Source organism: Fringilla coelebs, assembly GCF_963513975.1.
Source record: "Fringilla coelebs genome assembly, chromosome: 4".
NCBI lineage: Eukaryota > Metazoa > Chordata > Aves > Passeriformes > Fringillidae > Fringilla > Fringilla coelebs.
In genome coordinates, this window is record NC_140032.1 from 36636329 (window position 1) to 36651294 (window position 14966).

Consider the following 14966-nt stretch of genomic DNA (forward strand, 5'->3'; position numbering starts at 1 on the left):
CACTATCCACATGCAGCAATATAGGGTCACTTCAGTTACCACTTTAAAACTGGCTTCCCATAGAAACTTGCTTTTGTTCCTTTCCCCACTCTCCTCCCCTCACACAACTTCATCTACAGATCCTGCCAGGCCTAGGTGAGAACATTCAACCCTGCCACACACTCAGAAAAAAACTCTTTATCCTTTGGATGTCCTATCCATGACTAGGTTCCCTGGCTTTTTATGCAATTGGCACTTTGAAGGTAAGAAGCTTGAATGTGTTCAAAGGACATTTAGTAAACAAATTGACAGTCCCTGTAGTGAAATGGCCATGAAAACTTATCTTCAAAGGAGCACCAATTTTAGCTGTCACTAGCTAGATAGCACTGTCTTGAACTTAGGCCAGCACTGCAAAACTGTATTGTGGAAATAGTTAAAGCAGTACAAGTGAAAGAAATCATACCACTGGGAGATATTGGGAAAGCAGCCAGTTTGAGGTTAGGGTTTATCATCATTCAGTTCTACCCAAGCATCACAGGTCAAAAAAAGCAAAGTGAAGCATCTTAGTTGTAGTGATGCCAGCAGAGTAGTAATTTTCAAAAAAACTCAAAAGACTAACATCAAGCAGATTAGATCACAGACATACTGCTTTCCTATTTTTCCCAAATTAAGGCAAAGCTTATAAACATCTGATAAGGTTGGGAGTTGCAATAAATGCTAACTGAACAAGCTGAAGCCACATCCTCCTCAGCTTTAAGATAAAAACTCTTTTCCCTCAGCTGTTTATTCATCCTACGTGCACAGCTTTAAGCAGAAAGAAATCATGTTCCATACACCACAGACTGGCACAATAGCTGCAATACAAGAAGTCATTCATAATACCATCTTCAACATCAGAGTTTTGTAAGACAATCAATTAAAAGCCTAATATAATTCTCCACAAGCTACCATGAGTTTGGGGTTTATTCCTTTTAAACAGGCCTGAGCTAACCCATGCCATGAAAAAGAAACAGTGTGCCTGCTAGAAGAGGCTGTATTGACCCCACACAGGCTCAGCTCTCATTCTCCAATTAAGTTCTTAGCAGCAGTCCATGCAGACAAATGGGGAAGTCAGCAGGTAAAGGATTTCTTAGTGAGTCAAAGGATTTCTCAGCACAGTAAGCTGCAGCAGTCTCTTCATCTGTACTTACAGCTTTGAAATTCAAAAGCTGCATTTTTTTCCATTTTAATATAGGAGCAGGAAGGCCTCAGTGCTTGGAAGCACGTATCTCAGCAATGACACAATGAATAAACCAATCAGAAAATCCTCCAATGCTTGTTTCCAAAGTGGGAAAAAAAGTGTTACTCAGCCATTTCTGCCCTGCTAAGAACAGAACTGGCACTTAAAGCCTTTTACCTTAGGAAAAAGAACCCCTTGCCAAGTCTGCTACAGCTTTTTTTTTTCAAAGGCATTGCATCATAAGCACTTGAGGTACACTTATAAATATATCCTTGGCACGTTTCAATTGAAAAATATTTTAATATTATTACATAGTTCATTAAAGCTTGGCTATTAGGTACAAGTATCATAGAATCACAGAATATGCTGAGCTGGATGGGACCTGTCAGGATCGAGTCCAACTCATTAAAATTACAGACACACCCATTTGAGCAACAATATCAGTGATATTTATTTAAAATAATTTTGCTGAGGAAATTTGTTTCATAAGAGATGGTTTTCAAACAAATCAGCAAGGTTATGAAAAATAAAACAGACTAAGTCTCTCAGGAGAAAAAGTTACAAAGAAAGCTTTTGCATATCAACAAAACCTCAGTCTTTTCATTTGCAGCCTGAGTCTCAGTCCCAACCTTTTCTGCCTAATGAATCCCACTATCCATCTTTAGATCTGGTTTGTTCTTGTCATTCTTCACTGAGTAGATGAAGTACGTTAAGGTGTCCTTTTCATTCACTGGAATTGTCCTAAAGTGGCAGCCAATTATCTATAAAGGAAGAATGCAAGGAAATTAAATAATCACTCTTACATGCAAAAACTGAAGATTCATATTTAAATGTACTACATTCAATTTTAAAAAACTGATTAAGAAGCTTACAAAAAAGGAAATTTTGCCTCTCTTCAGAAGTCTTCAGTAGTCATAAAAAGGTAAACAGGAACTATTTTACTGATAACTGTGAACCAGATGTAGCAGATTGTACCCCTAATTTCCAAAGTAACAAGCTGAGAATTTTTCAGGGAAAAAAACCCTCAAAGATATCAGAACAATCATGGGACTACCATTACATTTGTTTAGTTAGAGCTTGAATATAACAGGTAATGACTACAGAATATCAACAGTGACAGTACAATTATGAGAGGCTACCGCTCTGCACTCAACTTGGGAGGTGGTGTCTGCATCAAATCACATACAGAAACATTTAACACAACACAAGAATTACCAGAAAATGATAACTGAACATTCAGCTCTTCAAAACAAAGCTATTAATAAAAATTCACCATGCTGTAACCATTGAAACATAACAACCCGTAAGCAGTTCTTGAATCACTTGTCATTTCAGCAGTCCTGCCCTACATCAAAATGAACATCAGCTTTAAAAGAAAGTTGCAAAATATTGTAACTGAATCTGTTCTCTGGCTCTTTGCCAGACTGGTAGATTAAAAGGATGAAGTGAAAAACATGGGACTGCTCACTTAAGCACCACAGGATATGTGTGGGATAAATGGATAAATGTTCAGCCTAACTAAAAAGAAACTTTCTAAACTCTACCCCAAAAGCATTCACAGAGAAGCAGTTTGACACAGTCATTCGAAGTGAACTTCCAGTAATAGCTAGAGCAGTGTCTGTGGTATGTTAGGACAGATTACAAGGAATCACACATACTGTGTATGAAGGAAGCTCTGTGGCTATGGCTGACAAATACCTACCTGCAGGTCAGTCAAATCAAGCATGTGGCAGAACAGCTTTGCCCATGCACACCAGGCAGCACTGGAATAACCTAGTGCAAGTATCATAGGAGATGTACCTAAATCATAGGAGATGTACCTGGAATAACCTAGTGCAAGTATCATAGGAGATGTACCTAAAGCAGACCCTGAGAAACACCAGTTGGGCAGAACAGCAACTACCTGTGCTTTTTCAATTCACAGTCCTTCTAATTCAAGAGCTAACCTAGATATAAGAAAATGGAAGACTGATTTTGCATTCTTACACTTAGTGGCAGCAGGACTATTCCTTTACAGTTCAGCCTTGAGATCACCCACACCTTTAAGAGCCTTGTTTTTAATCCACACAGATTAAGGAGAGATGAAAACAGTGTCTGCACTTAAATACAGCTGAATGTATCACTGCACAAAAGTGAGAAATCAGTAGCTATGCCTTTCTGTAAATATCACCAGCTCTTCCACTTATTTACATCAATATGCTGTGACTGCACCTTTGCAGCACTAGATAACTCCTTTAAAATTGCACTTGTGCAAAGCAAAGATGCTAACGTACAGCTGTACTGACATGCAGCTTCAGCACTTTTGGAAACAGTAAATTCCATATAATTCCAGGTTCTGACAGCAGATTCCAGTGGTTTTAACAGAATTAATTCTCAATAGAAGCATGTTTTTTCAGGTTTCTGTACTTTACATAAATAGAAACCTATGCTTGCAGTAACTAGCTTTTTAAAACAAAGTCTGAACCTCACCAGAACATCACTGACAGCTCTCAGTTTCTAGCTCCTTTCAGCAGGACATTTCAGGTGAAGCTGTGATTGATGCACAGACAGAAAAAATCCATGATTCTATGATATTCAGGGGCATGAAGATCATCTTACTGCTCCAGCTCAACACTGTGTTTACAAGCAGCATACACGCCTTTTGGAAGTTAAGAGTCCCTCCTCTGGAAAGAGCTTTTACTTTTGATTTACTTGGCTCAGGAGCTGTGGCCAGTGAAGGAAGCTAGATAAGCAGCTCCCTTTTGTTCTCCTAAAATCCAGATTATATAGGCACTTTATGCAAGGATCATAGTGCATAGAAAACCACATGCCACAGCAAGTTGCATTTTCTATTATGGGAAACACTCATACATACTTCAACAAGCTGTGCTTTGTTAAGTCCCGGTCTGGTCTGTAGCTTGAAGTGTCTTTTGTACCTTCGAAGTGTGTTTACTTGTAACTGATATAAATCAACCTAGAAGAAAAGAGGGGGAAGGGGAAGAAAACAATCTAATATAACTGAAAAAAAAATCAGTCATTAATAGTTCACCTCCCAAAAACATTTTGGAAACTCACAGACATAGTAGTGTAAACAGTCAGCTCAGCAGATGTCATTTTGACAAAAAACAAACCTTTCAGCAGAAAGGAAAATAGCCCAGCTCAGTTTGAGAGTGTTTTGTTGTTACTGAGCATGCCTCTACCTCCCTTTAGCTGTGGAGACATTATTTTGAACTCACTATTGTACTTCCATCCATTCTGGATTTTTTTGTTTGCTTCCCAGCTCCAGCACGATAACACCAAGCTGAATAGCAACTTTTATATAACATCTATAAAGATGCTGATCCAAAGGAGAATCAGCATCTATACAGTATATTCAGCCATTATATCATGACTCTATACTGTAATTTCAGCCATGAAATCTTATGCAGATTACATACAAGACACAATGCACCATGAAAGACATCTGCACCACATACTAGAATCACGACAGAGTCTAGAGCATAAGCATTCTTGGCTTGAGGTGAGGAAAGAAAACAACTTGCTCTCCAAATGTGTCCCTGCTACACAAGCAATATGCAGGAGTTATGTGCATGGGCATAAACGCCCAAAATTCTTTCTCAATGTCATTCAACAGTTGAGAGAATTACACAAAGTCCTCTCAGGGATACAAATACACAGCTTTAATCAGTACTCCACCAGTTCTGAATCCTATGTACTCTGATCAGTCACTTCTCCCAGCAACAGCTTACCCTTCCCCATCCTCCCTGACAACCTAGGAGAGCCTAATCAGATGACTGAGTGGGAGAACAAGCTCAGAAAGCAGGCTGAATGAGAAATTCTATTAGGTCAGTTGCCATTACAGTAGTATTCTCCAAATTCACTGCATTAAAGATTGATGAAGGCATTCACTTTTGCTTTAAATTCATTTAACAGCCTCACTGCAGAACACTTAAAACAGCAGTGCTACTGCACACTTGGCAACCCGGCCAGACCTGAACTGAGGCCACCTTGCATGATAAAGGATCATCCTTGGGTGTTTCTAGAGTTTACATGGCATTAAATTACACTTCCCAAGCCACAGTGGGGAAGCCACCCTTGCAGCATCATGCAAAGGAGGAGCAGCAGCTTTTCACCAAGCCCCAGAAGCTACCAGTACTGCAGGAGTTTCTTTTCCTCCTGTAGGAATCGTTTCCAACCAGTAAAGATGGTCATGACTGAGATGGAGCAGCAGAGCCTTACAACTCTTCAGAAGAATGATACTTTTTTCCTTAGCAAACTGGGTAATAATTGAAAACAAAGGTGGAAAAGGGCAAACAAATATCTAAGGCATACAGGAATTACAAGGAATGAACATATTGCCCTTGTCTAAACAGCCAGCTGACGCTCCTCAAAAACAGTTCCCAGTTTTCTTTTTTGTTATACTACTGTTAAAGAAAAAAAAAAAGCTTGTTTTCTTGTTCTGGAGATATCCATCAGTTGTGACATGCTTTATAATCCTGGCATAAGAAAACAAAACAGGCTTCCAGGAGAGCTGCAATTACTCAGGGTCAGAGAGCTACCTGAAGTCACTAGCAGCACTAGCTTTAGACAGAACTTTCCAAGAAACAGATCCCAGATATTTAACAGACAGACAACACCACCCAGCATCCAACTACTTGCAATCTCCTAAAATCCTCTTAGCCAGAGCCTTCAGACTGGAGCCTCGTGCCTAAAGGCACAGATTCCTGCACAAAGTTTCCTGCTTACTTGCTGTTATCTGCAGATGCTGACCATAAGGATGCCATTAAATTAACACTTACAGAGCAATTTCTGAAGAATGTTTTAACAATCCCTCTCAGAAGGGACCACGTAGGCATAACAGCCTCTGCTCAAAATTAACACACTGTGGAGCACCTGCTAAGCAACGTTGTAGCAAAAATAACCCAGAGCATGTGTAAGAAAAAGAGAGCCTTATGTTCAAGACCAACCCATTATACCATGAAAAAAGTTGAATCCTTTAGTTCCCTTATTTTAATAGGTCAGATTTCACTGATGTGCATTGGAGAAAACAGGCTGAAAAGACACTGTATTTCTCTACTCCATTCCTACATAGCAGAGCTCCCCACATGGCTCTTCCCCCCACAGTGGGGCAGAAACAAAGCTACCATCATTAAACTCTCAGTCTTTAAAGTGACTAGGGCAATGGAATAACTGCCAAGAACCATGTGCAATGCATGTAGCACAAAGGGACAGCACAGAGAAGCATTTATATCCCGAGCACTATGTGCAATTCCCTTCAGGTCGTCAGCTCCTGCAAAACTTAAGAGCTCGATGCTATGTGGCAAAGCGCTAAGGAGGAGGAAACGGAAAACAGTACATTTCTGAGAGAACCATCAGACAGTTAAAAATAGAGACTCTTGTTCATTGTACTCTGCACCATTTAATCAGAAAACATGCCACAAAATTCAGTTAAATTCTGTTATATTAAGAACAGTGCAAATCAAGAATCTTCCCTTTCCCACATGTAAGGTAAGCTGTAAAAGTGGGAGAGTGGCGTTGGTGCAGACTCGGCGTCATTAAGAAGCTTAACACAGTAACTGGAAAACAACCCAAACAACTGTTTAGCTACCTCTGGAGTGTCGATGTCTTGCACTGGTGAGTCACCATCATCATCGCTGCCTTTCCTCTTTCTTCTATTTCTCACACTCTGAATTAAATTTTTGTGGAAGTCACAAATGTACAGATGTCTTGCCTAGAAGAATAAAACAGCATCTTTCAATCAAACCCACGTAGTGTATCTCCCAGACCAGAGTGCACGTAGATAGACAACCCTTAAGCACTCACAGCCACATTAACTGAGTTGAGGAAGCTTTTCTACTGGCGGCTTCTAAATGGAGAGTGTGCTACGCGGCAGCTCCCCGCCACCGGCTGGGCCCCGAGCTCGCTGAAATACTGCAACGGGCCGATGCAGCAGTGCCAGGCTGTGGAGCCACGCAGCACAGCCCTCCCTCCTTCCCTCCCTCCGGCCACGCATCGCACCGCGGGGGCCGGGCAGCACGCAAACAAAAAACAAGCTTTCAGCTTTCTCTGCTGGGCTGAGAGACGGCTCTCATTTCCCCAGCTATATCCTCCCCTCCTTGTTTTACTTCCGCTACCCGGCGTGGTCACGCAACACACTTATTTTTACTTTCTTTCTTTTTAACAAGTTTCCCTTTCGTGGGGATCTGCACGCTTTGGGAGATCTGGGCGCGTAGCAGCCCGGAATCCCCAAATCCGCGTGTTTTCAGGGCAAATGAGAGCACGGGGCAGCCTCAGGGACGGGCTGCACAGCCGGGCCGGGGTCTCTCGGGGCGCACGCAGCCCCGGCCCGAGCGCTCCCGCCGGCCGCCCCACGCTGTAGCCCGCCTTGCCCTCCCGCGGCACCCGGCGAGGGCGGGCGCCCTCCCGGCTCCCGGGCAACCCGGCCCGCTGGAAGGCGGCCGGCCCCCGCCCTGCCCGGCCGTGCCGAGCCGAGCCGAGCCGAGCCGCGCAGCGCGGGGCCCGATGGCTGCCGAGCGGAAGATAAAGCGGCACGGGAGACGTGCGGCGCTGCAACACGAGGCGGGGCGGCGAGCGCGGCCGTCGCCAGCAACACAGACAAACTAGCGCGCCGGGAGCCATGCAGGCTGCGCTCCGCTCCGGCGAGCAGCCGCGCTTCCCGGCCACGCTTACCCCCGCTCTGGCTACAAGGGGGCACACGCAGTCGATGCCCAGGCTCTTGGGGCTAGAGGGGACCCCAGCAGCAGGCAGGAAAAGCGGGCGCTGCCCCCCGCCCGGAGGGACTTGCAGCCACCGCTCCTGCCAAACTCGGCCGTGCTACGGAAAAGAGGTGGGAAGGGGGAACGAACAGTTCCCCGCTGCCAAGCACCCCTCCTTCCCCACTAAACTTGATTAAAAGTCCCCCGGTCAACTAAGACAGATGCAGCGACCTACCGGCCGCTTTTGTCCGCCCGCCCCGCCGGCTGCCTTGGCGCGTCCTCCCCTCGCGGACTTACGCTCTTGTCCAGCTCGATCTTCACCTTCTTCTGCGAAATGCTCTTCTGGATGCGCTTGCTGAAGCTGGCGTTGCCGGCGGCGCGGCCGCATCGCTCCCCCTCCTCCCGCAGGCAGCACAGCTGCCCGGCCCCGGGGCCGCCCGCGCACCCGCCGCCCGCCGAGCCCGCGGCGGCGGCGGCCGGACCCAGCCCCGGCGGCGCTGGCGGCGGCGGCACCTCCACGGCGGAGCCCGCATTGCCCACCACCGCCGCGGCGGCGGGGTCTGCCCCGCGCTGGGTCACCTCCTCGGGAGCGAAGCCGTTCATACCCGGCGCCACCGCCGCGGCCGGCGGGATCTCGCCCCGCAGCAAACTTCCCCGGCGAGGCGCCGCGGCCCGGCGGGGGGCTCCCCGCTCCCTGCCTGCCTCCCTTCAGCGGCGGCGCCGGGGCGCAAGTCCGCCCTCGAGGGCGGTCAGCCCACGCGTCGCGGGAAGGACTCTCCCCGCCAGCAGCCGCCGGCCGAGCCCCGCGACTACCGGAGCGGCAGCGGCGGCAGAGCCCCGCGGGCCGCCCCACTTCCTCCTTCCCCCCCTGTCATGTGGAGACTCTTCAGCTGTTTCCTATGTAACAACAGCAACCTGCCCTGCCGCCCCGCCCCGCCCGCCCGCCGCGCATGCCGGCTGCCGCGCGCGGCCCCACGGGAAGCGGAGTTCCTGCCCCGGCCGGCGCGGCCGCAGCGCCCGGGGCACCGCGCGGCGGCGGGAGCACGGCCCAGGCATCGCCGGGGGGAGGACACGCTGCGGCAGCCGCTTCTTTTTCCCGCGCCGCGCTCCGCTCCCTTTTCCTCCCAGTCTGGAGGCTGGGCCCGCTGCAAAGCCCCCGCAACCTCTCTTTCCCCCATTCCCGCGCCTCCCCGTGGGCTCCGCCGTGGGATGTGACAGGGCGGTCCCGGAGGATGTCGCGGGTCGGAGCTGCCGCTGGCACGGCCGAGCGCGTACCCGCGCTCCTAGCGACGCGGGGCCGGCGGCCTCCGCCGCCTCCTCCCGTCTCTCGGCGGCGCCTCGCTGTGCCGCAGCGGCTCCCCCCTGTTCACTTGTTCTCGCTCTAGTGTTTTAGCCGCAGCCGGCACTGCTCGGGCTGCTCGTTCCGGATCGTCTATCTCCTGCCTTCCCTCTCCGCCTCTTCCTTCGCTGTCTCGCTGCCTCCTTTCTTTTCCGCTTACTGTCGGCCATGGCCGGCAGCGGCTCCCGCCGCCCGGCGAGGGCGGGCGGGCTCTGTCCGGGCGCTCCTGCCGCTCCGCCTGCGGGAGGCAGCTCCCCGGGAGCCGCAGCGCAGCCGCCGGCTGTGCGTCTCCCGGCAGAAAACAAACGGAGCTCCGGCCTTTGTTAGAGCTGATTTTACAACACACGTAGTCAGGGCTCCGTCCTGCGTTCCCGTGGCAAAGCCCTCTGAAGACAAAGGCGACTTACAGTGCGAGTTTCCAGTTTTGTCATTTAAAAGGACTTTTTGTTAGTAAAGGTGACTGTAACAACAGAAAAGCCTTGAGAATGCAGAATTATTTTCGCTAATGATGAACCAAGACCTTGCTGTGCACACGACTAGGTAAAATAGACACTCTGAGAATACTTAACAAAAGCAGGTATTTTTAGTTTTGAGGCTTTACGAAGCTACATAAGAGATGCGTTGGCATTAAATCATTTAACAATTCAGCTGTTGACAGCAGAGTGGCAAAAGCAGCAAGCTCTGATCTACTGTCCTTTCAAGCACATTCAAAGGAGGCACAAGGAAGGGAGAGGTTTTGCTTTCCCTTTGAACTACCGCAAGTATTCCTTTAAATCTCAGAAGCGGCATCTGAGCTGAGCGTGCTCAAAGCGCAATGATTTAATCGCTGAAATATTTGACCGTATCGCTTGCTGTGCATTTCCAACTTGAAGGAGGAGAGAAGTAGCAGGGAGGCTGGTGAATAATTCAAGGAGACACAGATCCTGCGTAAGCCAAAGTTCTGCCTGAGCCGGGAACACGATTATAGAGCAGTTTCAGTTTGTGCTGCAGATGGCTCCTTAATCTGATTGCGTAACCTGGTATTAGAGAATAAGAGTGGGTCCCACTGCCGCAACTGAATGAAGGATACAGTAACTGAAGCTGCACTGGGCGTAAAGTCACAGCAGTTATCCACGGGGCACGTTTTAGTGATTAGCCAGGGGAATAGGAGGAGAGTTGGAAAAAATACTGAACTCTGCTTTGTTATCAGCCAAGATGAAGACTGTATAATACCTAGGTTTAATTCCACGCTCTGCTGCTGAGCAATCTCGGGCAGCAAAGGTTTAACTCACTTTTTGAGTTTGTGATTTCAAACTTTTGAAAACTGTAATAATGTTAAGATAAAAAAGAACAAAACCCCCAATAACAATCATAGCAGACATTAAAATCCAGGGAAAGTGGGACAAGGGTGAGTTCCAGGAATTCTTCGGTGGAAATCTGGGTCATGAATAGCAATTTCTAGACTCTTGGACTGTGTCTTTTGAGGTTCTTTTGGTTTTTTAGTTGGTTGGTTTTTTTTTTGGTTTTTTTTTTTTCAGATGGATTTGACCTTACTGTGAGCATAAAATATGTCTATCTGGGTCTGGCTGCTGTTGTTTGGTTTGATGGAAAGATCACTTGTGCATTTTAAATGTTTCTGATCCTCTTTGTAGAGTTTGGGAGCAGTTAAAAGCCTGATTATGTTACCCAGCCGTGCTTGCCAAGATGCTAATTTATAAGTGCAATTTCAAGTAAAGTAGTATCATAGTTTCATGATTAGGTCACGATAAGAGAGTCGTGGGACTTAGAAAGATGGTTCTGTTTCTCCTGTAAGCTGCTCGTTGTCACACCTGTGCCCTGTGCCTCTTTGTGACCATAAAAACATTGCTGTGGCTGCACAGCAAACTCTATTGGGTTACAACTAGGCTAGCAAGAAGAAAAATCTTTTGGATTTAATCCTGATCTGCTTTACTGCTCAGTTGCAGGATGCCCCAGCACACAGGATGGTGCAGCAGAAGGGCAGGACTGTGTGACCACCTCATTTGGTGTGAGCGCCTGCTTTCAGTAACAAAGAAATCATGTCACTTCTAATCTTGCATCACATGTGGGATGAAAAATACAAAGAGCTGCAGCTACATGGGTTTATCAGACAGTATGAAGCTTACTTACTACAAAATGGATTTGCAAACTTTCATGAAGCTTGGGCTACGTAAAATAAAAAGAACACATTGTGTGTTTGTTGTCTAAAATTACAATTTTTTAATATAAACTCTAGTACTGGGTACCATAAGTATTCAGATATAAATAAAGCATGTATAGGGACATATATTAAATGAACATAAAAACATGCAGCATTGCAGCCATATACTGATTAAACTTCAAAAATTACATCAGTTCAAAGGAAATGGCAGCTCCAAACCAACTACCCTGTACATGACATGTCACTAGTACTCACAGCACAGCAGAGCTGAGTAGTACAGAGGGCAGCAGTAATAGTAATCTATATCCCTTGGGGGTGTGAAGAACACAGCATGGATGACTTGTAAGTAACATGCAGAAAGAGCAGGAGCTACAGCATCCCAAAAAGTCGGAATTCACAGCTCCCAGGCTCTGAAGTCAGCGGGACTCAGTGGCCCCTCCTGGCACCGAGGCAGGCCAGGCACAGGTGGGAGCCCAGCAGCTTTTTCTTCTCTGAGATGCCATATGTCCCAGCTCCTGTTAGCTTTTGATTGATGTGTTTTGTAATTTGAGAGAGAAGAATGATAATCAGATACATCACCTTGGATATATTGCAAGCACATTGCAAACGCATTACTGGTAATCAATCCTGGAAGATAAATGTGGCTCTTGCAACTTTGTATGCATTTCCATGGCATAAAGTTCAGCTGGGGAGGATGATTCCCTTCCCCAGCAGGTACCATTCACTTGAAGTCCAAGGGTACATTAGTGCACTTGTGTTCAGCACCTGAAATTATCCTGTTAGCAAAATGAATAATAAGGAAAACTACTGGTATGCATTCTTCTCAGCAAATACACCTTTCATTTGTTATGTATTATCACTACTTCAGTGAAAAAAGATTCCTTTAAAACACTTGAAAAAAATCTGCAAATTCCACCACACACTCTGGTCATTTTAATAAAAAAGCAACCTACTTGATAAGCAAGCATTCATAGGCTGTGATAAAGAACAGTGACCAAATTTCTCCTTCCTTACCAGAAACAAGTGTTATCTTTTTAATTTTTCCTTTTCTTTTTTTTTCTGATTTTTTAATACCTTATTTTCTTTTCCCACTCCAGCACCACCTAACCTGCTACTACCTGTTGCTCTGCTTCTAATTTATTGTCCAAATTTGTTAAAGCATAGACCCAAAGCGTAGGAATATTGGAACTTGCCTACAGACTGTATTTTTTTTACTTCTTTACATGTTTTAGGCTAGGATAGTTAAAGTATAATTTCAGATAATTAATTGTATAACAAAACTCAATCTGTATTAGTACACTTAGACTTTATTGCATATAGTTCAAGAAGTACAGTAATAGAAAAAAAATCATAACTGCAACCAGAATTATCTCCAGGTCTGAATCCAGGTGAAGCCAGTCTTTCTTTTATAGGCATTCGGCCTTGTACAAGAAACTCAAGATGTATGAAAGAGTATATCTAACAAAGGCTTTTATTTAAATATTTTAAAGCAGTAAAGAAGGTCCAAAATGACACATTTTGTTTTAAGAATAATTTAGGATTAAAACTGTTAAACCCATGTACTGTAAAAGCTTTAAAGTTTTGTAATTCACTCCCCTTAATGGTTTGTGCAAATTCTCTTTCATAATAAGACATTAGTTACAAGAAGCATGGGAGGATCTTCTGGTAGAAGGCATCGTTCTTATATGCAAAAATTTTGTTACGGTCTTTGTTAAATGTACTTGACAAATTGTTTGTCAGTGGACTTCAACAATGAAGGATGTGTTAGGAGAGGAAGTTCAAGTACAATGACCACACAGAAGCAGAGAAGCCAACCTCCAGCTTTGCCTTAGGTACCCTTCAGTTTCAACACCCCTCCTCCTCCTCCTCCCAAGCCTCCACTCAACCCAAGTGCACCTCTATCTGCTTGTTTCACAGTCACTCATCTCCTGTTCATCCAGGTTGCTTTGATTAGTTTTGTTTCACATTGTAGGAGATCGCAGTTAGAAAGAGACTCCATTAAATCATCACTCATGCTCTTCAGAAATATAAAGCAGCTATCTGAAACATACTGTGGAAAAGTATCATCCCCAGAGGTTTGGTGTAATGCAATAAAAATTTAACTACTAGTAATAGACCAATTATTGCTTAAGAATTATTTTTCAATCCTTTGAAATGAAATAAAAAATTTGCTCAGATTTTTTCTCTGTAAGATAAACTCTCATATCTTTTCAGTAAATTTTGCTGGTCTCTAATGCAGTCTTGATACCACAAAAAGCACTGTACACACTGTACATGCTGTGCTACAGTCTTGCATTTTGTGAGCTACTGTTTTCTTGTTATAGAAATTCAGATTGAGCAATGGCTTTAACCTCTTGCTTTGTATAACACATACTACACTATCTTTAGATTTCAGGTTTTGTCAGAGGTTTTTTCAGGTTTTGTCAGAGGATCCTAGAATCTACAGGGCTCTGTTACACAATCATGTCCTCTTCTGATACATATTCATTTTACAGAAAGGAAAATAGGAAAGTTCTGCAGCCTTAAGAGCCTCTTTGAGTGCCCTTGTCTGCAGTACAGTTATAACCATCTCTAGGTCTGACTTAGCTCTAGTTGAAGTGCCTCTTGGGAGCAGGTGAACACTTCTTCCACCAAACCATCAGTTAGATACTTGGATTCCCTCAGTAAAAACAACATAGTCTGATACTAATGCAGACATTTTCATAAAAATAAAATTGATAAAATTACCTGTTCATTTGGGGTTTAAATGCTTTCCTGACCTCCTGCAGAGCTCCTTCTGGATAAAAGATACAGATAAGCTTATATTCCAACAAACTCAACCTCCCCTGTTACTGTAAAGTTCTTTAGCAGTATAGAGTAGGGTGTGCAATGGGGTGCTGTAAGAAAATGATACATTGATATCACCAGCTGCTGGAAAATCCCATGGGAACCATGACTAAAAATGAAACTGATGATTCAATCAACAATTTCAAAACTTCATGAGCGTTTTCTTTCTAGCCTCAGATCACTTATGCATCCTGTGGTCATTTCTATGACATATCACAGCACTAGTTGCCAGAAGTAACAGAATAAATTATTCTCCCAACAATATCTACATTAACAACGATGCATGACCAACACTTGAGACCCATTTAAGTTTAATGAGACCACTGAAATGAATTTAAGCTTTTCCACTATCTGGATGCAAGACAAAGACCAGTATGTTGATGAATATCACAGTGCTTATGAGGTACTTGGTTGTTACCAGCCAAACCTGCTTATCTCTGCTGGCTCCTTCCTCTTGCAGCCCATGACACACAGCCTTGCCAGCTCCCACTATTCCCTTCCCCAGAAGACTTTAGAGCTGCAGTGACATAGCAAACACATCCTACTGTCGGGTTCAGCCTCATTTTAAGTTTCTAGCCCCCATGACCACAGGAGGAAAGAGTTCCTTAGATCAGACTAAGGTACAAACAAAGCATTCTGGTTTGTCAATATTTGTAAGTCACCATGGGTTGACAGGGACTTCATTCTGGCAGCAGCAAGCACCAGCAGCTATTGTCAAACACAACTAATCAGAAACTGGACTGTGACTAC

General features: G+C 45.0%; 1 protein-coding gene across 1 annotated transcript; it reads right to left on the minus strand.

The window, feature by feature from the left end:
* Positions 1-1542: 1542 nt before the first annotated feature.
* On the minus strand, positions 1543-8765 carry SAP30 (Sin3A associated protein 30). Its single transcript, XM_084204777.1, has 4 exons — positions 8191-8765; positions 6786-6908; positions 4053-4151; positions 1543-1959 (listed from the first exon to the last, which is right to left on the minus strand). The coding sequence occupies exons 1-4, from the start codon at positions 8494-8496 to the stop codon at positions 1837-1839; spliced, it is 651 nt and encodes a 216-aa protein (XP_084060903.1). The 5' UTR covers positions 8497-8765; the 3' UTR covers positions 1543-1836.
* Between the last annotated feature and the right edge of the window lie 6201 nt (positions 8766-14966).

Excerpts from the sequence above, each read along its gene's own strand:
- SAP30 (XM_084204777.1), bottom strand. The coding sequence starts at position 8,496 with ATGAACGGCTTCGCTCCCGAGGAGGTGACCCAGCGCGGGGCAGACCCC. Across the intron at positions 6,909-8,190 it reads AGATCGAGCTGGACAAGAGC|GCAAGACATCTGTACATTTG; the intron begins GTAAGTCCGCGA and ends TTATTCTTCTAG. Across the intron at positions 4,152-6,785 it reads AAGACATCGACACTCCAGAG|GTTGATTTATATCAGTTACA; the intron begins GTAGCTAAACAG and ends CTTTTCTTCTAG.